Consider the following 22,886-nt stretch of genomic DNA (forward strand, 5'->3'; position numbering starts at 1 on the left):
AAGGTGTTCTAGTTGCTTGATATGGAATTTCATATTTTAAATGGTTTTAAAGGTGCAGTGTGTAGAGTTAAGTGGCATCTAGCTGAACGGACTTGGCAGAAATGGAATATAATATTCATAAGTATGTTTTAATCAGTGTATCATCCCATGAAAATAAGAATCCTGTTTCATAACCTTAGAATGAGCCCTTTATATCTCCAGAGGTAGAGGGTCCTCTTCCACAGATCCCGCCATGTTGCACCACCGTGTTTCTACAGTAGCCCAGAACCAAACATTGGTTCTAGAGAGGGCCTTTCACATTTTTTGTGAGTTTCGCAGCCACCACAGGTTCTTAGGGGAGGGGGAGGGGTATTCAGTTGGCTGCAATTGCAACCTCACTGCTAGATGCCACTAAATCCTACACACTGGTCCTTTAAATGGAGATTCAAAATCTCTAATTATACTTTCTGAAGTTATTTGGAGGAAAATCTCACTGTCCAAAGCAGTAATAAGACTTATATACATGATAGTAGAGAATACACAGCAGTGGTCATTTACCAGTATAACAAAGTTTAGTTTATCATCAGCATCAGCAGAACAGCATGCATGACTTAATGTGGGGTGGACTGTTTCCATTTTTAAATCAAGGAAAGGTTTATTAAGCATGTTTAGTCTTTTCCAGCAACACCCAGCATTGTGCACACACTCTTTATTAGGTCCTTTCCATTGCAACCAAAGGCCTCTAATGTTGGCACAAAGTAGAACCCCTTGAGCACTTTGCTCATGGACAGCTCATTGAAAAAGATTTAGGGAGGCAGAGCCAAGTGGTAGTCAGTGATCAAGTGATACTGAATTGATTAACGTGATTTCATGTGTTATTTATTTTTCTCTCTCCTCTCCAGTTGGAGGTGCAGCCATGTTGTGTGTTCCTGCCCAATGACAGCCTCCCCTCCCCAAGCACCATCATCTGCGGTGACATTCCTGGCACCGTGCGTAGCTGGTACCACAACCAGGCCTCCATGCCCGGGACTCTGGTAGTCTGCCTACCCCAGATCAGTGTCCTCAGTGCCGGGCACAAGTACATGGAACCGCTGCAGGAGCTTCCCTTTGTTGTCTCCAAGCCCATCTTGGAGGAAGGTAGGTTTTCATTCTGTATGTATCTTATGAAATCTCAACTTCAATGAGAATGATTAAATTGCTGGCAGAAGAACACACACTGGAAACACCAAGTGACCTGATGTCAAAAAGACTGATTTGAAAGTTTAAATAAGAAAACAAAAATTTTACACTTCAGAAAACAATGATGGTGATAGGTTCATAGGTTAAAAATGGGAGTCTTGGAAAGTATATTCAATGGGTGGACAAAATCTACAGAATTACAAATGAATTTGCTTTTATTAATAATTGAAATGAATGGTTTCATAATAGTAATGGGCTACATAATGGGAATTCATCATCATTATGGCCTTTTCAACACTGAGCAAACCTTTGACCGACTACTACTCATTTACCATGACAAAAGACAAACAAACTTAAGTAGAGAGACTTTGAGAGATAGATCTTGCACATGTGGTGTGCACACCTGGTAGAGTTGACATAAGCAACACCCAGACAGTCGAGCAGTGTTTTCTCTTTAGAAGAAGAAAAATAGGGGGGACCCTCCTTTTTTTCTCTAAACTCTCCAATGACATCAGAATTGGGCATACAGATTTCAAAAGCGGAGGAGAAAGAAAAACGACAGCAAAAACAGTGACATCAGCAGCCTTGTCAATGTTGCCGTTAAAATTAACAACCCATGGTTTTAGTAATTCATTCCTACTCTTTGAAAAGCTCTTCATCTCTCATTTTTAATGTTCTGGATCAAAGCATCCTGCCCACGGTGCATGGGAAATGTACTCTTCATGGCCCTGTGCTAGCCAACAAGTTAGCCCTCTGTCAGATGGTCCTACCAGGGTCGGCAAGTTGACAGTTCAAGTGCTCACAGTGTAGCATCTTGTTTCAGGCCCACAGATTTTACAGTGTGTTTTGATGGGATCCTTTTTGGGATAGGATACTACCAATTAGACCCTCTTTCATGTTTTCCATTAAACTTTCACACTCCATGTAATTGACTATGATGTTAAAGGTAAGTGGAAGTAACAATGGAGTTTTCATAATGATTTTTATTGTGATTTAAGTATTGCTGATTTCTATTCCTGCATTTTCTTGCACCTCTTTTCGTCTTCCTCACATTTTCACAATTACTTGGCTTGTTCACTTTTTTGTCCGTTCACATGGCGTGTCTTTCATCCTCCCTACTCCTCTCAATCTCTGCCAATATCTCTGGATTGTAAGTTTCTCCCACAGTTTTCATCCTATTCCCACATTTTTTCACATGTCCTTCTTTTTCTTCTCACATATTTACCACCAGGTGATGCCTTCCCGTGGACAATAAGCCTGAGTCAGTTCAGTGTGTACACTCTGCTGGGGCAGCAGCGAAGCCTGAGCCTGCTGGAGCCTATGGGCTGTACGTCCACACTGGCCGTCACATCCCATAAGCTGCAGAGCTGTTCTGAAGGAAGGCACTCCTTTGTAGTCTGCCTCCATGTTGATCTGCAGCCCGTCCACGTCAAGTGCTCCAACCCTCAGGTCAGTCAGACAGTCCTGCATCTCACAAAGTAGTCATCACAATTACAAGTATATTTATACTAATCATCCTCTTATAAACTTTCCTGAAATATGAACACATGAACCCTGGCAGGAACTGCCTCCCTCTGCAACATTGTTCTGATATAGATTGACTCTGATAAACAAAGTGCCTCATCTTCTTACCTCGTATGATTTTCATGAAAATGGAAGTATAAACAAGAGAGTGTTGCCTTGTTTGTTTTGGTCAAACATTTTTGGGTCTGAGTGAAGGAGAGCAGGAAACTGTAAGCTCATCATCATCATTGTTTTACAGGGTGTTATTATGTTTTGGGGAGAGCATGATGAATATGGACAGATTGGAAACGGAACATGTTTGTCTCCCAGTTAGTTCGCTGTGTTGTTTTTCATTGCACTGTTGCAGCGCTATAATGACATCTACATGTACCATTACACATGTTTTGTTTTTTCTAAATTGAATTAGCTGTATTGAATTAGGTTCCTCTCTAAACACTTAATTGGGGCGACCTTTTGAGTGGTCACACTGTTAAATGTCTCCGACCACAGTGATGAGCCATGGTGATATTGAGAGGAATTGGTACCAGAAACCAAATGAAAGGCCTTAATCTGTTGGTGGTGAAAACTTTCCCAGAGATGAGGAGAGCTGCTCATTTATTGAGGGAAAGTTTCTTTTCTTTTCTTCTTCTCTGTTCTTCTTTTCAAATGGAGTGCCTGTGTCTGGCAAAGCTGGGAAGGCTTATTGCGATTATATGAGGAGTCATTATTAGTTTTTGGTTCCAATGAAAACTTCTCTTCTCTTCTCTTCTCTTCTCTTCTCTTCTCTTCTCTTCTCTTCTCTTCTCTTCTCTTCTCTTCTCTTCTCTTCTCTTCTCTTCTCTTCTCTTCTCTTCTCTTCTCTCCCATCTGTTCACCTCCCTTCTTTCTTTCCCTCTTCTGTGTAAATTTCTGACTTGAAGGGGGGTTATAAGCTAACACCAATTCAAGCCATGCAGCAGCTCTTTAAGAAGTGCTGCCAGAGCAACCCCACCCCTTAAGAACAAAAGGGACCTCACACTACTTAGTCCTCTTTCTAATTAGCATTGCCATTTGTGGGAATGTATTTGGGGATGTCAGTGCGCTGCACAGTTGCTGCACAATGAGTACCACCAACATAGTTAGATGAGAAGACATGTAGACGGGTGTAGACAAAGGGAGGAGTTTGGATGGTGGAGTTACATGTAATTTTGAGACATTCATATATTTAACTCTGTACATATTTCATACTTGATTAATGTTCATACCGCATATAACATAACCAGACATTTATACTGTACATGATATTTATCTGATTCTGTCATACATGCTACATTATAGTAACATACTGTCATAGCTGCTTTACATTTTATTTATTGGTTTTGTTTATTTTGTATATATCACTCATCACATCCCTTCTTTCTTTCACTACCACATTGGTCAATTTTTTGTTCTGTACATATTTTACTTTTATACATCTTTATATGTGTTTTTTCTACTGTTTGGCCTGTCTGGTCAGATGCTAAACTGTATTTCGTTCTACTGATACTTACTGTGTGAAACGGCGATAAAGTTGTTTCTAATCTAATCGCATATACACAAAGAACGAAAAGAAGAAACGAAAGAAATGAAAGATTGGCCTCTAAACTGCATTTTTATGATATTAAATCAGATTTTCCAAAATATGCAGTGGATTACCTCATGGCACAAACTAAGGTATTCTTAAGCCCTTTTCAGACATGCAACTTATTACACTAATGTGATGGCAATTTAACATGTCGGACTCATTTCTGAATAAGTGCCCAAGTCACTTTTACATAATAAAACTTTACTGAGTCGGACTTAATAACCTTTCCATATCACTTTCAACACGATACAAGTCTGAACTAAACGCTGTCAGAGTAACACAAAAACCACAGCAGCACGAGGTTAAACGTGCAGAGAGAGAGATTAAATGAGCGTCATGTTCTGCCCATAAACATCACTGTAATACATTTATTATCTCAGTCATCTTCACTTGTGCGCAAATGCCGTATCATTCATTGCATGTGCACATTGAACAGCAGAATTTGTTCTCTAATAACGTTAAATGAGGAAATTGACAGTAGCTGTATCCGTGGATTCACTGTGAGGAGTGATGGCAAGCATCAGATCGCTCTCACGATGGTCATTAATTAATGATTAATAATGACATCAACAACAAAATAAGGTTTAAAACTCATCAGTAAAGCAGCCTGTAACAAAACAGAAGCACTCTTTTTTTAACTCACCGCTGCTCTTTTTCTCTTTCTCACTCTCTCTCACCAGGTAACATATATCGCACCAGCATTGTGGCTCTTTCCATAAATGTCCTGTCATGTCTAAGTCAAGCCATAATGAATCTTTAATGTAAAAGATTCAAGATGAAGTCCTCAATGTTATATATTCCATGTCCGAATGACATGCAATGACACATTTTCATGCTAACACGTGAAATGAAGGAGCAAATACGGGATCATCACCTGTGATGCATGTTTTTATCACATTTTTATTTTATTTCAGCACAGAACATCCAAAGTTAACAGTCACATCCTGAAACAGAGCAGGACAAACACACACACACACACACTTTGTGGCAGAGGAGTTACTTACTATAAATCTGGTTACAGAGTGTAGAAAGTTCTTTTGTTATTTGAATACAGTCATGGTCACAACACATGGCAGTGACTGTTGTAATTGTCGAACAGCAACATTCAACATTATACTTATGAGAATCATAAATACATAATTATTGTTAAGCTGTAAACAAACCTTTTATGTAATAGTGATCACATCAAACTTGCACATGTGTGCTTGTAGTGCAGTAAATGTGTCTCTCATCTGAGTCTGTGTGTATGTGTCAGTGTGAATGATGTGTGTGAGGATGAAGGATGGAGTTAGTAGCAACAGTTAAAGGTTAGTAGCTGCACTTTTACCTTATCAGGACCACCTCGAAATCTGCAGCCCCACATACACTCACACCTCAAAGGTTTGCTCTTACCTTTGACTCATAACTCCACACCATTTCAAATAACACACACACAACATGTACGCACACACACACATACACAACACATTCATGTATATGTACACATGTACACGCTTAGCTACCACATATACTCTACAATATGTCAGTTATGTGAAGTTTCTATGTAAACTGTGCGTAGATAAAGGCACAAGAACACTCACCATCTGCATGCTCTCCCGTCTTTCATCTGTGTGTTTTTATGAATGGCTGTGGCAGCCTCTGTTCAGTCTCCAGTTTGTACTACTGCAGCCTAGCAGGCCTCCTGATCTACAGATGACAGGTCTTTGGAGAACCCAGCCCTCCAAATGTTCTGTTCACTTCCCCAACTCATGAAATATGGCATCTGTATTGTGAGCTCATGTAAGCGTGTGTGTGTGTGTGTGTGTTTGTATGAGTGTGTGGCCCAACCTGCCCACTGGCCAGACAGCAGTAGCTGATCTGAACTAACTGACCCTACTTTCCACTAAGCTGGGATATCATGAGCAGGATGTAAATACGGAGCGGAGCAAATGAGAGAAGGAAGAGGGAAGATGTGAAATAAAGGAGAAAGTGGTAGGGATGGTGAAAAATGAAATATGAAGGGTGGATGACAGGAGTGTGGATGAAAGGAATTTGGTGACCGTCAGATGTGCTAAAAGTCTCATCATAAAAGAAGGGATAAGACTCAACTCCAGACTCCTGCTAAAAACAGGTTATTTAACAACCCTGTCATGTATTCTTCATCTTACCCTCATTGTACTCACGCTTTCCCATTTCTTCCCAACTCGACATTCTTCTCTCTTCCTCCACATCTGCTACTGAGTGCAGTAGGCCTTGTTGTGCTTGGTTGGACTTCCAGGCCCCAGACTCTCAGAGAAGGGAGCGTGAAGCCGTACCTCTCCTGCCTGCAGTGCAGTTCGGTTGAGTATGGCAGACAGCTGTTGGCCCTGTCCCTGGACGGCTGCTGGATCGGCGTTAGCAGCTCTTCCTGGACATGTTTGAAATGGCCCAGCTGTAATGTATTGTGCTGCTTTTCATTTGATTTATGCTTATTTATGGAAGGCCTCCCTGTAATGTGTGTGCTAACAGGCGTGCATGTGTGTGAGTGAGCAGTAGAGAGTAAAAATGTGTTTGGAGTGAAGCTATTTTGTGTGTGTGTGTTTGTGTGTGTGTGTGTGTGTGTGTGTGTGTGCGCGTGTGTGTGTGTATGTGTGTGTGTGTGTGCACCTTTACTTTTGAGGGACGCTCAGTGGTAGGGTGGTCGGGGGGGTTAGTTGGCTGCAGAAGCGAAGCATTTGAAATCCAGAAATTAGCTCACTGTGAAAGAGCGTCGCATTTCTTCCTTTCTTTCCCTCTCTCTCCTCTAAAGAACACTGAGTGAATGCATGAATAACTGAAAGCATCACATCACATTCCCCTGCCTTCCCCTCATGTTTTCCACTCTTGTTTTTGGCTTTGTTGTTGTTTAAAGCTAAGGCCTCTTTTCATGTGAGCACATGATAAATAGTTGAGAACACTTGACGCCAAACCTTCAGTTTTTCCTAACCGCGGTGAGTCTTTCAGGGGAAATTGATGACACAACACAACTTTCCTGTGTAGGTTTCTTCGCGATTTTTGTTGTTATGGATAACAAATTTGTACAGTGAAGCACGTGTATGAGCATGCTGTCCCTCTGAAATGATCACACACTGAACCGAAACATGAACCAAAGGTTTTACATCACTTTTGTGAAATGAGGCCTCTCTAAATGACAAGCACAAAGTCTAAAAGAGCATTAAGTTGGAGAGAGAAAGAAATGGAAATGGATAGTCGTCCATTTCTGGCTAATATTTCTTCCTCCTCTCTTTCATTCTCTCTCAGCTTTAACTAGGTTTAGTGTCACATAACTACAAAGCTGCCAAGCCAAATCATGGTAATGGCCTCAGAAGTCAGAACTACATGAAAACTCCCCAATGCAGCTGTTTGAGTCAGAACTTGGCTAAAATACATTTGAATCTGGTTTCAAATATTAAGACTACTTGTGGTGTGTTAGGTTTGTCTTTTAAGGCACTCAATTGGCACAGTAGACTTCATGTATTGAAAGTGTATTCAGCTGGGTTGCCATGGTCAATTTTGGGTTACAAAGCTATGTCTTATATGTGGATGATGAGAGATAGTAGCTTTGTATATGAATCACTTGTTCTTTAACCAGAAAGAAAAACATGAATTGACAGGAGAATTCTGTTTTTTCTTACATAGATGTTTTTCCAAGAACTGTGATCTTTTGATTTTGGTCCCAATAGATGTGAAGGATGAGATTATTTCAAAATACTACATCTATCATTGTGACTTAAAGTACTAAAAACAACATTTCTCGATCTGTTGTTTTTCTCCTTCTTCTTCGCCTCTGTCACTCTCCAGGTTCAGCTGTTGTACGAGCTCCTGCTCAGTTGGAGCTCTACGTGGGCTCGTCTCCAGAGGCATGGCATCCTGCGTCAGACTTCCAGTATCCCAGAACCCCCAGCTGGTGCTGCTCCGTCCTCCCCAGTGCGCAGCAGTGCTGGCACCGCGCTGCCGGACACCAGCACCTGCAGCCCCTCTGCAGATTTTGGCTCCCCCACCGAGGTTTGTTCTGCTCAGCTACACATTTCATTTTGTCAGTGAGGTTTTTGCTTGTTTGTATTCTTTCCCTGTTCCTTGATTATTTGTGTGAAGGCAAGTCTGGGATTAGATGAAAATGATGAGTCTGCACACTTGAGCTAAAAGTTTTATACACTTGCAAGCCAACACATTGCACCATTGCTACCAATGAATCATGTAATAATACTTAAGTTACTCTTGCTTTGGAATAGTTCACTATTTCATCCATTCATTTGTGTACTTACTGATTTATTTAACTGCTGTTATTGCTCCTTAATAGTATACAGCACAGTATCAGCTACTTTTGAACTCTTTTTGTCATTGCCAACATGTGTTTCTGGCATCACTCCTTTCATATTGTGCTATTTGATTAATAAGAGACTTTACTCTTACTATACCCTGCCAGCACTCATAGCACTAAGGTGCTATGAGTCATGCAATAACACATGCTATTTAAGCCTTTGTTGTATACATAGTTCTGCTGCTGATTTATGATTTTAAGAACAAATATTGTATTTTTTATTGTTTTGAGTGGTTGAGTCAGTACGAACACATGCAATTTGTCTAGAAAAAACTGTTTTGTTTGGAAAGGATTTTCAAAGTTGGGAAAAATCACATCAGTGCTTGTGTTTCTTACATTATTTTTTCTTACCCAGAACAGATACTCCAGATAGACTGAGAGCTCTGTTTGATTCATGTAAGCTGGGCCTTGATTGAGTATAAACCTGCCTCTTAATTTGGGGAAAACAATAACCTGTATTTACATTTTTTGCTCAGATAAAATATCAAACCCAGAGAGTGAAGTATGAAGTGAAGCAGTGCGTGCAGGCATGTGCAAAGCCAATGGAAAAATTACAGTCAGAGTTTTTGGGGGACAACAACAAATGTTGAATGTTATTTCTCCTCTCGTTCCTAGGTGATGCTTATCTCAGGCTGAAACAATGTGGCAGTACTTTTTTTCCCTCCTGTCTAGTACAGTAGCAGCAACAGTGACTAGCTGGGGTTTCCATGGCCTCGGGGCCTTTGCCTCCAGGGGTGCTGTGTATAGTATGTGTGTTTGTGAGAGAAAAGTCAGATGCATAAAAATGATGGTTGTGAAGAGTGTTTGTGTTGTTAAGCAGTGGCAACCAGCCCAGGGTTTAAGGCTCTTTGACCACTAGGGCCCTGTCAGCAATGTGGGGCCCTCGGGATCACAGCAACACCATAATACCACCCTGAGAGGTAATAAAGTGTGTCTGTGTGAGCACATATACACAAAAAAAGTGTTTCATATGTCAGTGTGCATTTGTGTCTGCATTTGTTTCCGTGCGATCAACATGTGCGTTGCGTCATATGTGGACCCGTAGAAGTGGCAGCAGTTCAGTACAGCAGTGAAGGCCTTATGGTATAGAGCGTCTATAACAAGGCCACAGAGGCCCCTGACAGCCCACTTGTCACTGTTTACCTAAGTACAAACACTGGTAGAAGTGTTTAGTCCTGTGGGAGGCTGGGTGATTGAGCAAGAATGTAGGAGCTGTTTTGATAAGTCTCAGCAGTAGTGGCAGCAGTCTCTCCCCAACAACTACGCTCCCCCACCCTCCTGCTTCCCTCCTCTAGTTCTTCAACTACATCCACGCTACAGCACACCCCAAAAGCCCTTTAACAACAGCCCCTTCCCAACTTTTACTCCCCTCTCCACTGTTGAATTAAAGCAGTAATCTGACAATTTCATATGAATGTCTTTTGCTAGTATATATGAGTTGATATAACATAATATTTATTAAACAAGGTCTCTCTTTAGTCTTTCTTTCCTTCCTCTGGTTTCTCCACTTATACCTTTTAATTCTCTTTCTTCTCATCTTGATTCCACCTCAGCTCACCAAATTTTGAGTCTGACCATAGCCCCCCCCCCAAAAAAAGAGTTCTTCCTAACCTGATCAAAACCTGACTACCACCAGCGATAATGACTCATTTCATTTATATATAAAGGATTAAGAAATGAGGTCAGAACCTGATGGGAAGAGCCACGTGTCCAGCTCTGATTCTGTTTTTCGCTTCCCCCGTCTCTGTCAATATTTATCTTTTCATTCTTTCTTTTCCTCCACCCACCCGTCCTTCCATCCATCCTTCTTCCACCTCTCGCACTTCCCCTTCTTCTCCTCTCTACTGTCATTCTCTCTTACCACATCTCTCTCATCTTCAGCTGTTTCCCCGCTCTCTCTCTCTATCGTTTCCTTTTTTTAATCTTTTATCTGTTTGTATCACTAAACCTTTCCTTTGTACTTTGTTTGTACTCTCAACTTTTTTTTTTTTTTTATCCCTCCACCTGTGTTTAAACCATTCTCTCTTTCCTGTCCTCCCTCACAGTCTGTCCTTTCCTCCATCTTTCTTTGACACTTCCCAGCCTGCTGTTGTCTTCCAGTGTTTGGGTCTCTCTGATGAGCAAAGACAAACTCTGCAGAGAAAATAAACCCGGATCCTCAGCCCGTTTATAGCACAGAGGCCTAGGAATTAAACTGTATACTTTACAACTTGGCTTGTAGAGGTGTGGGAAAATAGCTCCCTCGTAGAATGTGTGTGTCTCTGTGTGTGTTTGGGGCCCCAATCTGGCAGCTCAGGAACGTGGCAGAGCCCACCTCTACCAACACCAAACCACCACATCTGTTTTTCAAGGCCTCACCTTGCTGAGAGGAGCGAGGGGGGGGGGGGCATTTTTATACACTGATAAAAACAAGAACTGCAACTTTGGTAAATAATGAAAACACTTTCAAAGTATCATCTTTACAATGTCTAAATATATATATATATATATATATATTTGTATTTTTTTGTGTTGTAAATACAAATATTAATGATCTTCCCTTTAATATGCATTCTTTTTTTTTGCACTCACTTTTTAATCTCATCTGCTTAAAAAACACCATTATTGTAAATATTACCCTCACTTATGCATTTTCTTGTGATAGAAATGCAAAATTATAGTTTTAGAATTTTTCAGATGTTGACTTGAAAGTATACTTCATTTGACAACTTTGCTTCTTTATTTACATATTTCAGTTGGTCTTGGATTCCAGGTACCCGTTAAAACATCTTGAAAGTCTTAGTTTGTTTTGCTAAAGAAAATTTAGATATCTTGGATTTTGACTACTCAGATGCACAGCAGTTAAAATCAAAAGCACTTCTTATGGTTTTGTTTGTTTTCTTACATTTGAAACTATTCACAATTGGCAAAGTTCCTCAGTTGAGACTTAAGATTGATTTAAAAACAATTCTGTAATTCACAAAAATGCAGGGATGTCAGTCCGTTCATAATTTCTCTTTATTCTTACCCCAGTAAAATCAGCCTGTATGAGATTGAGAGTTTAAAAGTGACAGCAGTGGTTCTGGCTGGGAAGCAGGGGTAGTTGGGTGTCCGATGCTCCAGCGTAACCACGCTACAGTACACAGTGGTCTGAACTTCCCACAGCGCCAGCGGCTGGCTCCTGTTTCCACACATGACATTACAGAGCCTAATCCTACCGACTGGCCAGAACTGTAAACTAAACAGTCCTAACCACACACACACACACACAGACACACACTCGCAGAGTGCTATGTTTTGACTCCAGCTCAACAATAATTAGTCCCCAAATGGCAGTTGACACTAGAATATCTCTCATTGAGACTGACTGAACACCATTACTACTGGGCTCATATTACTCACTGCCAGTCACTGTTATTACACACATAGACACAGACACACACACACACACACACACACACACACACACACATCATTCAATGTTGTTGTACTTGTGGTATTTCTATTCATACGTACAGTATATAAGTTCGTCATTTTGAGGGGTATGAAGCTGTATATTTTGTTATATACTGTATGTAGATAGAGCAATATGATATAATATAGGACTGTAATTCCCTTGCATGCAGAGCTCTCGCTTTTCTCCTTCAGTGTTCTCCTGCCTAAATTCATGCTTGTACTTCTGGTGCATTCCTCAATTTGTTTTTTTTTATCTGATATATTTTAAATCTAAATACTTCCTGAAGAAAATGCCTGAAAAGATATTTTCACTTTTCTTATTCTGAAAGCAAATACTATTCATGGAGCACATGTTTCTCATCAGTTGGTAGTGGTCCCCGTACACTGTAATGTTGAATCTATTTTTAAATCGGCATAATCCTTAATTTATTTATATGATTGTCATCTGTTGTTATTGAGCTCTGTTGTCAGTCACCCTCAACTGCGTGATTAAATTAAATTTGCAAATTAGTGTGGGGCCCTCATCCCTCCCCCCAGCTGTGGAATGGGGACATAGTTTCCTCATCTGGATCCTCTTTAAGACACTGTAATCAACCCAGCAGCTGTGGGGTTTCTAATTGAGATGGTTGATAACCTCCTCACCAACCACAGCCAGGCTCGATAACCATGACACAATCTGTCATTACCACGCTGCAATGGGAAAAGCTGTGGAAAAAGTTAAAACCCTGCAGTGCCCGTGCTGCAAATTGCTATATTGTTTGTTTGCAGGGTTTTCACTTTCCGAGTCAGCCAGGCAGATACATGTTTGGAAAACAGATTTACCAGGAAGACAGAGAGAGAAATAAAAAATGTCCCTAGTGCTGTCATCCTATGTGCCTTGCCAAACCCCTAGTAATAAGATGAGAGCTCACAGAAGGCAGCCTCCTCCGCCGCATCCTGCTTGCCTCTCCACCTCACCCCCCCACCTCCTCCCCCGCCTCCGGTCTTCACTTCCCATTCTCTCCCAGGCTGCAAGATGTGTGTGTCCTGGCGCACTTGAGTGAAAGCAGGCCATGTGGGTGCTGGTGGCTTAGTTTGGGGTTAACACCAGTGACAGCTCCACACAATGGTCCTTTTCCCCCCACATCGCTCGGCTCTGAGTGGAGTTCTGCTCACCAGACACTGATGTCATCTACACGGCAAAAGACTCGAAAGCCGGCGGTTGCTTTGTTATGGCTACATGCACAGCGACAACACTTTCAAACATACGTATACATTCACCAAACACATGGTTGGACACGCATACAAACAAATAGACAAACTAACAGATGCAAGACAAATATTTAAGGTAAATTTTGTAACCATGTGTATGTTCTACCATGAAGTGTCATTTCTTATTTGTGTTTTGTGTTTTAGTTACCAAGTCTTACTAAGAAAAATGTGAGATGTTAATGACTCATATGCTTAATTTTCAGGCTCAAATCATGGATTGTTACCATCTAATAAGCCCTGATTGAACAGATTCTGTTTTGCCTCCCTAGGGTGACTCTGTGCCAGCCGGAGATGACAGTCCATTTGCTGACACTGTAACTCTGGAGCAGAAAACTAGCAGCATTGGTGGCACCAGTGGGAAGGTCAGCCTTTGGATGCAGTGGATGTTACCCAAGGTCACTGTTAAACTGTTTGCTCCTGACCCAACTGCAAAAAAGACAGGTACTTTATCCATGACATAACACTCACTGCTCTTTTTTGTCACAAATTGATCGAGTTGATAGATTGATAATCACAGCAGTGTTCAAACAGCTGATTTGATGTAAGATCTCTGTGCTTTATGTTCATGTCTGCAGCAACAGGAACATGGAAAAAATGTAATAACTAGCTAGACAGCATGATTAGTGGCAGTGAAAATGTCTGAATAAACTTTATTATCTGTTATTAAATTAAATTTGAGATCTGATAAATCTTTGTAATAAGAGAACAGGGTGAACTTTCAAATGTAGAGTGGGATTAGTTTTTAACACAGATTTGTCAGTGTGTAGTGTCAAAGATTGCAGGAAGCTATTCAGAGTTTTAACAGTCTTGTTGTATCAACACTTAAAGTGATCACCCCCTGCCTCTTCCAGCAGCAGCTGGAGAGAAGGAGGGATGGAGGGAAAAGACAAATAAATAAACGGGTGATGAATCCCAAGCGAACTGCCTCTTGTCCCCTTTAGATTTACTGGGGCGATGAAAGGCTAGATTTACCTTTAATTGGTGCCTGTAATATTTAGCATCTGCCAACCAGATCGCCCAGCTTAACGTCTTTAATAGTGGAAACGGAATGTTTTGGAGGACCTCACAGAGATGGTTTGACTTAGAGACATCCTAACTAGGCATTATTTTGGATTTCGTCTTAATATGTGCCATCTGAGTTGCAAGATGAACTTACACCAGATTTTCTGTATGCAATGCATTAAGCTTGTTATTGAAAACAATTTTGCACATAGGATATTACTAGAATTGTATGTATGCAAATATTAGATGCCTAATATGACAAAAACATTCTTGGAGATAAGCGAATCACAGAGATGACTGCAGACAATCTGCTATGATGTAATATGTTTTCCAACTGCAAAGGAAATAAGATTCTTGTCTCTCCAGAGAAATGGAAAAACAGCCATTCCAGAGGTATTGGTTCTTGAGTATAATGTTATGCTATTATGTGTTGGAAGATTAGAGGTAGAAATTCAAGCACGAGTCTCCAGAGGCTCTGCTTAAGGCACAAATCAGTGGTACACTTTCCTTCTTTTAAGATGAACCATTTAAGACGAAGGGACTAAGGATTTCCAGTACTCTTTCAGGTTGGGTTTAGAGCTCATACATCAATATCAACACCGTGTTCGGAGACTATGAGTTTCTGAGTATCTAACAACTTGGGAGAGTTCTTTCCACACAGTATCCACAATAAAGCTGACAAGCCTTGTGTTTCAGTATTAATAAGCCATTAGGAACCTCTGTGTTTCTCAGAATCACCACAAGGCAACAGTACAACAACAACAACCATAGTTTCACATGCTTGAAGTCCATTTTCCCAAGCTAGCCTGTGATTGTGGGACTTTCTCAGTGGAAACAATGAGAAAGACAGTTAAGCTCACAGGCTTGGTTCAATACAAAGTTAATCAGTCCGTCTAGAGTATGAAGCTTACTCACTTTGCTGGCAGTGGGTGAGTTTGTTTGCACACAAGGTGCACTGAGGAATGCACATGCAATACATTTATATAAATACATAGACAGAAAGGTCTATATGAACATTCAGTATTGCGTTAACACACACACACACACTCTCCTCATTGCGGCGGTTTGAGGGCTCTTATTCATCATATTTGTCAGACGAGATCTTTTGCCTTCTTACCCATGTTTTTCAGTATGACTCCTTCAGTGTTTGCCAAGTACTAGGGGAGCCATGCGGCATGCTAAAACAAAAACAGAGGGAGACACTCCTGACATTTGCAGTGTTATAAACTAAGGATTCATGCACAGTTAAGCTGCGTAATGGATATATGTATTTCTACTGCGCTCTACTTAAAGTAATAATCTGAAAATGTTAAAAACATAATTATTTTTTTGTTATTTTCTATCAGAAATGTGCGTCATCAGTGAACTTGAAGACCTGAGTGCCTCAGTAGATGTCCAGGATGTTTACACAAAGATCAAATGTAAAGTTGGCAGCTTCAACATCGACCACTACAGATGCAGGTAGAGTATGTCTACTAGAAGTGAATTTAAATACATGTACATATACTGTATGTATGCTGTTGTTTTGCTGAACTTCAGTCAGCTAGCAGGAATGGGATTGATCATTATACTGTAGGTACTTTTCCATCCACCTGTTTTTATTTGCATTTTCAGTTTGGGCATGAAAAAACTTGAGTGGAAATGCCAAAAAACTCAAAATATCGCAAGAAAGTTTTTATGCTTGGCGGAAAGTTGGTGTATTGGTAAATCAAAATGTGACATAGTGTAATGGAAACAGATTTAGCGAATAAATGATAACGTACATGAAACAGCGCCCACTCAAGCTTCCACTGAAGAGATGAAAAATAGCAGCAGACAAAAACATCATATTTTTGTGGAGCGATGAAGAGGCTCTAACACTCAAATATTATATTATATTATACATGAAACAAGCATAAATGCCATATTTCCATCATGTTCCATCTGCTCTTGTAAATACGCCATCTTGTTGTGCCCTCCTCTGGTTCTGGTTCTTTGGTTCATGAGTTATGACTGGAAAATTGGCCCCACCAACTGTTTATCTTGATGAGTCAACTCCTAATATTTGCACAATGGCAGTAGATGTAAACGAGCATTAAATTGAATTTTCTTTTAGCAATTTTCTGGGAATTCTGTTCAGATCTGTGCTACATTTGGATGAAAATCTAGCTAATGTCATGCCTAAATGTTTCGGCACTGGCTGATACAGTGATAAAACCTGGGACGCTCTAGTTAGAGGACTATTTCTGTAACCGCCAGGTCACGCTGCTGGCCCCATACACTTGTGCTCTAAGAGTCTACACACACACGCTCTCTTTACCACCAATACCACTAACACTTTGTCTGTTCCCACTTCTGCTCATAAGGGTGATTTTTCGGATTATCACCCCAGCGTCATCGTCTTTCCAGACAGCTGTTGCGGTGGTGACCACAGACTATTAGGCAGATGGACGGACAGACAGACACACAGACAGACAGACAGACAGACAGACAGATGGACCAAACGACTGGATGGACCAGTTGAATGGGCTCTGGGCTGGCCCAACTCTGACTCACAGAGCAGAGGAGTTCAGTCAGTCCGTCAGTCATTTTCTTTCTGCCTGCGGTGTCTGAATCGATTCACAGAAACATTAACACGTTGTTAGGGGAGGAAAACCGCTGGGCGATGTTCCACTGCATCCTTATGGTAATCCTTCTCCACGTCAAGTTCCAGTCAAAATTGGGTAATTTAACTCAGGGCTCTTAAATTATGAAAGCACATACTGCAACACAATGAAACTGAAGCTGTGACTAAAGACTTGAGGGTTTTTTTGTTTGTTTTGTTTTCCTACGTCCCACACACTCTAAATCTAAATCCTTATTTTTCTCTGTATTTCTTAATCCTCGCCTTGATCACATACCTCTGCGATGGAGTCAGCAGCTCTAAGTGTGCGCTGTGTACGTGCCTGAGGTCTCGTTCTGTTGGGAAGAGACCACTTAGCGGGAGGCAATTCCCCCTGTCTTGGACTGAGGAGATAATGAAACAGTGTTCTACTGCTCCAGCATGTTGCATCCAGTGGACCAGAGCGTGTTTGTGTGTGTTTCCAAGTGCGTATGCCTACATGCCCGTGTAGATACGTTCCTCTCTGATGGAGCCAGATAGATAGCCGGAGATAGACCTTCCTGGGCCCTGCGCCCATATTGAACCCCATCATTAACAATCAATGCTTGCACCACTGATATGATAATAGATATTAATTCTGATTTGCCAGATTTTTAAATCACCTTAGCTGAGTAGTAGGCATGTCGGTATAGGTCAGAGAGGGACTGAGACAACTGAGTTGGCTTTGAACCTCATGATCTAGCAAGGTTCTTGCAGACCTCCCTGTTCCTCTATAGTCAGTTGATTTATATTCTGTCAGGCCACATATGTTACATACAGTATACGGTATCAGCTTCAAGCCAGGACAGTGTCAGTGGTTAGACCGTTTCTGAGCGTGAAGGTGTCGTGGGTCATTATATCATACTACTCTGCTCTCCACAGGTGTGTGTCCAATTGCTTCTGAGACAGAGCCAACCTTAATCTCTTTAGTAGATCTCTGTGCCTTCCTAAGTAGATAATGGGTCAATTTTCTCATTTCTAGGTTATTTTAGTTTAATGTGCATTTAACAACACGGTCTCAACGTACTTTTAACCCACCAGAGTTCTGGCAGACAGAAGCTCTCCATCATCCAAGCCAGGTTACAGTCATGGCTGTTTAGGACACAATGGAGGACCTATGGGCTCCTGGCCCACGCTAATCTGTATCATCCACATATACAAGAGAGCCCACAGGGGTTGGAGTCCATATTAATCATTCTGAACAGATAATTGTTTGGTATTTGAGCACCAAGCCCAGGTTATTTGTGTGCAGCGGGTCAGATTAAATCAAGCTTGACAGAGAGAATGTCTCATCTGGCCTCAGCTATCTCACTGCTGGAAAATGAATGGAAAGTTAGATAGGGCAGGCCAATATGCGAGGTAAATATATATAGTAATTGAATCTCTGATTGTATCAAAATAAGAGGAGGACAAGAAAGGGTGGATGAGGGAAGGAGAATGACAGAGAGGGAGTAAAATGGGAGGATGGAGGTGTGGGATTCTCTCATCATGGAGCAGAGGAGGGGAATTAAAGGGGACATAGAAGTAAGGAGGTGATGGGGTGATTGGTTATTAAACTCTGTAGGTGGGTGTTTCTTTTCCAGTGGGAAGTCCAGAAAACTAGAAAACTCCGCTTTTCCTCCTCATCGTAGCCAACTCTCCCCTAGCAACGGTACTCCTTAAACTGTTCTGAAACGCAGGGACACCCCCCAAGAGAGGATGGCCGGCGACAGTTCACCCGTATTCACTCCAAGGACCAGCTCACACAAATTGAAGCTGATGTCTTCCAGCTGTTCCACAAATGGCTGGGAGTGAGGGATGACAAGATGGAAGCAGAGAGAGAGAGAAAAGAGAGGGATGATGGGAGAGATGGAGATGCGTGGGGGGTCCATATATATTAGTCACTCTTACAGCTGAGAGGGGAGATTACAAAGAGATATTCACACGCACAAATAGGATCGTCTCACACACGCACACACACACACAGAAGATAACGATTCATGAAAGACATTCACACACAAACACGCTCAGTAGTAGGCCAACTCTTCACTTACTGAACTCCTGGTGTCCTGATGGGGTGTAATGGAGGCACAGGGGGCAAGCTGCGTGAGAGGGTGGTGTAAAAGAAGTAACGCAGATGGTGTTGAACCATTTCCATTGTGTGAAACGTGTTGCCAGTAATGTGTTGTGCATGATTTGGCACCCTACAGCAACTGTAATAACACTGTGCACGTATACAGTATGTCTGCGTGGGTTATATACTGTGCGGGTTTTAGTGCTGCAAATTGCGATTGATAATTGCTTTGTCTGTTTTCATGTTAACGTCTTTTAATTTCTACTTCACAGGTGCTTTCTGCTTCTTATGGATGACCACAACAATAAACGGAAATTCAATGTCACAAAAATAATATGCTTCACATGATTTATGTTTAGGTCATTTCCTCCTGTAAATGCATGTCTTGCATTTTTTAATAATACCTCCGTGGACTGTTTCTAAAATTAAGCCTAAATCCTAAATTTACATACATACAGTACATTACATACATTAGCTACATACATTGCACTCCTCCAGGCTTCTGAAAGTTTGATAAAAAATGTTAATATCAGCCTGTGGTTCATTTATCTAAAAGCTATTTTGTAACTACAGACTATTGCTATTAAAGAGATATTATCAGTCCCTGGCACAGCAGTACAAGAAGTCCCAGATGCCCAATTTAAGCTTGGCCTTGTGTGTCTCTCCAGGCCAGGGCAGGGCTGGCACTCTGGCCACTGTGAAGGACTCATTCTGCAGTGCAAGGAGATAGCCGCGGTGAGGCCTCTGCGTGTCCCAGAGCAGCCATAGCAGCATTAGGCCTCTGTATACTGTGCCTCTGCTATTCTGCTGCTCCTAATCAAGATTCCTCATCTCTGCTCATGCTGGACAGACAGGAAAATAAAGGAAAATATATGATTGTTTTTGGCTGCAACTCAGGGTGTCCACACATGTAGCATTGTGATACACCCTTAAAATTTTGATGAAAACAGAATGAAAGTACAAATAAATTTACAGTACTACATTCCCCTGTCTCTCCAGTGGCTAAATAATTGAGCCAATAAAAATCTGATGACAACCGTTTTTCTTTGTGTGTGAGGGGAGGAGACTGAGACCTGGGGCCTCCATTCTCATGTTGATTAAATCTTATCCTGGGGATGGTCTTATACTTGTGCCAAAGACACATTTACAGTAAGGATTCCTGCATATGTGTCGCAGAGGGCAGAGTTTACATTATTAAATCAGTCTATTTAAACAATGAGGACTGCATACTTAATAATTTGAAAAAATTGTTTCTCAATATTTATCTTGTGTAGAAGTCCTGGATTTCAAATACCTTTAAATTCGACTTTTTCCACTCAAATTACTACTCATCTCAGAACTAAACAGTTACATAAGTGTTATTGCTGAGAAAGTATAAGACCATTCCACAATATTTCAGCTGGTTCAAGCTGGTGCAACATCCCTTTGGTTTTAATCAATATACTCTGAATTTAATTTTTCCAAAATTTTTAAATACTTTTCTATCCTCTATCTATTTTTTCCTTTTCTCTTTTTCTGATTACTTTTTTCTGTCTGAATACATGTACTTACCTTCTCTGCCCCTCTTCGGGACTTCTTTCCTTCTCTATCCCTTTCTGTGTCTACTTTCTCCCTCTCTCTCTCTCTCTCCTCCTTCCCTCTCCTCACCTCCAGTATGGAGGAGGGTATTCGGAGCTCGGGCAGCTGTGGAGGAGTGGTCCTGTCTTGCACTGACAAGCTGAACAGACGCACTGTGTTGGTTCGACCCGTCAGCAAGCAAGACTCTTTCAGCCACTTCTCTGGCTTTTTCCCTCCTGTAAGAATACAGCTCTTCTTCTTTGTAGTAGGTTCTGCTTAACCTCCATCAACAGTGGCTTAAAAGTTCTGTGTGCTCCTCAGAGATGTTTAAGAGGCTGGTGCTTTGATTTGGTCCTTAACACTTTTACTGTTGCTTTGAAAATGTTCACCACTAAACTGTAATCAAAGCAACAATCACAAATTAATAAAATTATTCACATAATGCTCTAAAGGAAAATACACACTTTGTCTCTGAGGAATGTACTCTAAATTTGAGTTTTTTAAAATGTATTTATTTATAATTATTGCAGAACCCTTCCCAAATGGGCACATGACTTTATGCTTATACGCTAATTATGAAGAGCTGTTTAGTCCACTGTTGCTGGGTGTTTTTGCAGACTACCTTAATTTTTGAACAGATCTGCCTTTCTTTTAATCATGCAGCATTTGGAGATTATTTTCTTTTATTTAATTAATATTTGAGTGATTCTCACTTTACTTTGTAAATCAGTGATTAGATTGGAAATCTGGCTTTTCTGAAAAAACAGAAATATGCTTTTTAATTCAACCCCAGAAGAATATAGATAGATAAAATTTATGCATCTCATAAAGGGGCTTGAATTGCAACTCCAATCTAAATTACTGCACAGAAAATAAGAAAATTTGCTTTAGAACCCTTTTTTGCTGGTAGCTTCAGCTTGGCTGGCTCTTTTAGAGTTGTGTATGGCAATAGAGAGGGCTGTTTTTCTTGGCAGAAATTAAGTCTTGTTCTGAAAAGCAAGTGGTCAGTATAAACCTTATGTCCCAAACTCATAAAATTTAGATCTCGAATGTTTGGGCAATTTTAAAAGAAGCATTGTTCAATTTTGGGAAAATAGCTTTTCTAAAATGATCCGTATTGAATAAATCAATTTTAAAATTCAATCATATACATGTCAGTAAATCTTGCCCAATTTCTTTTTAAGAAAAAATTTAATTTACCCCAAAAGGTATTTATATTGTGAAAGCTTGAGTTATGTTATTTTTAACCAGGCTTAACCTTCATCCAAGAAATCAGGCCAAGATAAATAACACTGAGCAAAGTTTTTGTCTGGGATTGCTCTGCGTGATGATGGTTCCTATCGTCATTATGATTTGTTCTGTCTCACCACTGGCCAGACGGCAGCCAAGGTCCTGGAGGGCTCTCACCAGCAGCATGGCTTCTTGTCCATCACCTACACGCAGGCTGTCACCAAAAATGTCCGTCACAAACTCACCACCCGGCCTGAAAGGCCATCACGCAGCAGTGCTACTACTGCCAGTCAGCGGGTGACCACTGATCCTCTAGCTGACAGTTCACCTCAGTACCTGAGAGAAATCCTGCTGACAGCCCAGCCCTTTGATGTGCTGCTGTCCTGTCCCTTACTGGCCACTGTTGCAGGAGTGTTTCAGGTAGGAAGAAAAACCGAGCGTCTGTCAGTCTGTAATACCAGTGTTGTATGTCAAGATTTGAGCCACATGTTCAACAACAAAACAACCGAAAACCTTCACATAAACTCTCTCATTTTTAATGCGGTTTGGTACGCTACTCTCTGGTGAGGATTTTTCTGTTGTTGCTGCAATTTTGAATCTGCCATGAAAACAAACAACAACAAATATATATTATTTGTACTTTTATGTGATCTTCATTGTAACATTCTGGCTCGATGTATTTTCAGGCAACAGTACCAAGACGCTACAGAGAGCGTGGGAAGTCAGCAGGCCAGCCAATGAGAAGCCACACGCTGACGTCTCGGTGTTTGCCTCTCATTTACATCAACACCAGTGTGATCAGAGTCTTCTGCCCTGGAACACAAGACAAACATACAGCATCAGGTTAGAGAACTCCTCAACTCTTTTGAACGCGCACTTGTGTACACACATGGAAAACTTTACGACAATGGGACAGTATTATGTCACGGGATATGTTTTGGATTCTTCAAGTCTGTGGGCCTTTATGAAAGCCCTTGTCATGGCCGACCAGACATAGCAGAGCCACCACATTAGTATGCAGAGACATTTGCTAAGAGAAATAACTGAGGTTCTGAAGAACCAACCACAGTTATATACACTCCTACAGATCATAAAATCATTGTTTTGTCTGCTTGTTGTAATGACTAATAGTGGTAAAACTGTACTAAAAAAAAAA

At 41.0% G+C, this 22,886-nt stretch overlaps 1 protein-coding gene across 6 annotated transcripts in view; it reads left to right on the plus strand.

Moving 5' to 3' along the window:
* Positions 1-22,886, plus strand: part of LOC121904923 (vacuolar protein sorting-associated protein 13B-like) — a 342,443-nt gene that overhangs the window by 177,177 nt on the left and 142,380 nt on the right. For 4 of the 6 annotated variants that reach the window (XM_042422732.1, XM_042422728.1, XM_042422729.1 and 1 more), the window contains 8 exons: positions 882-1,116; positions 2,390-2,607; positions 8,063-8,266; positions 13,538-13,709; positions 15,617-15,731; positions 20,597-20,738; positions 21,878-22,150; positions 22,417-22,573. In XM_042422732.1, the coding sequence (XP_042278666.1) occupies positions 882-1,116; positions 2,390-2,607; positions 8,063-8,266; positions 13,538-13,709; positions 15,617-15,731; positions 20,597-20,738; positions 21,878-22,150; positions 22,417-22,573 (1,516 nt within the window). Of the gene's footprint in view, positions 1-881; positions 1,117-2,389; positions 2,608-8,062; positions 8,267-13,537; positions 13,710-15,616; positions 15,732-19,611; positions 19,679-20,596; positions 20,739-21,877; positions 22,151-22,416; positions 22,574-22,886 lie in introns of those variants that run through there. The other 2 variants (XM_042422730.1, XM_042422733.1) reach the window with 2 other exon arrangements.

Source organism: Thunnus maccoyii, chromosome 10 (assembly GCF_910596095.1).
Source record: "Thunnus maccoyii chromosome 10, fThuMac1.1, whole genome shotgun sequence".
Lineage (NCBI taxonomy): Eukaryota > Metazoa > Chordata > Actinopteri > Scombriformes > Scombridae > Thunnus > Thunnus maccoyii.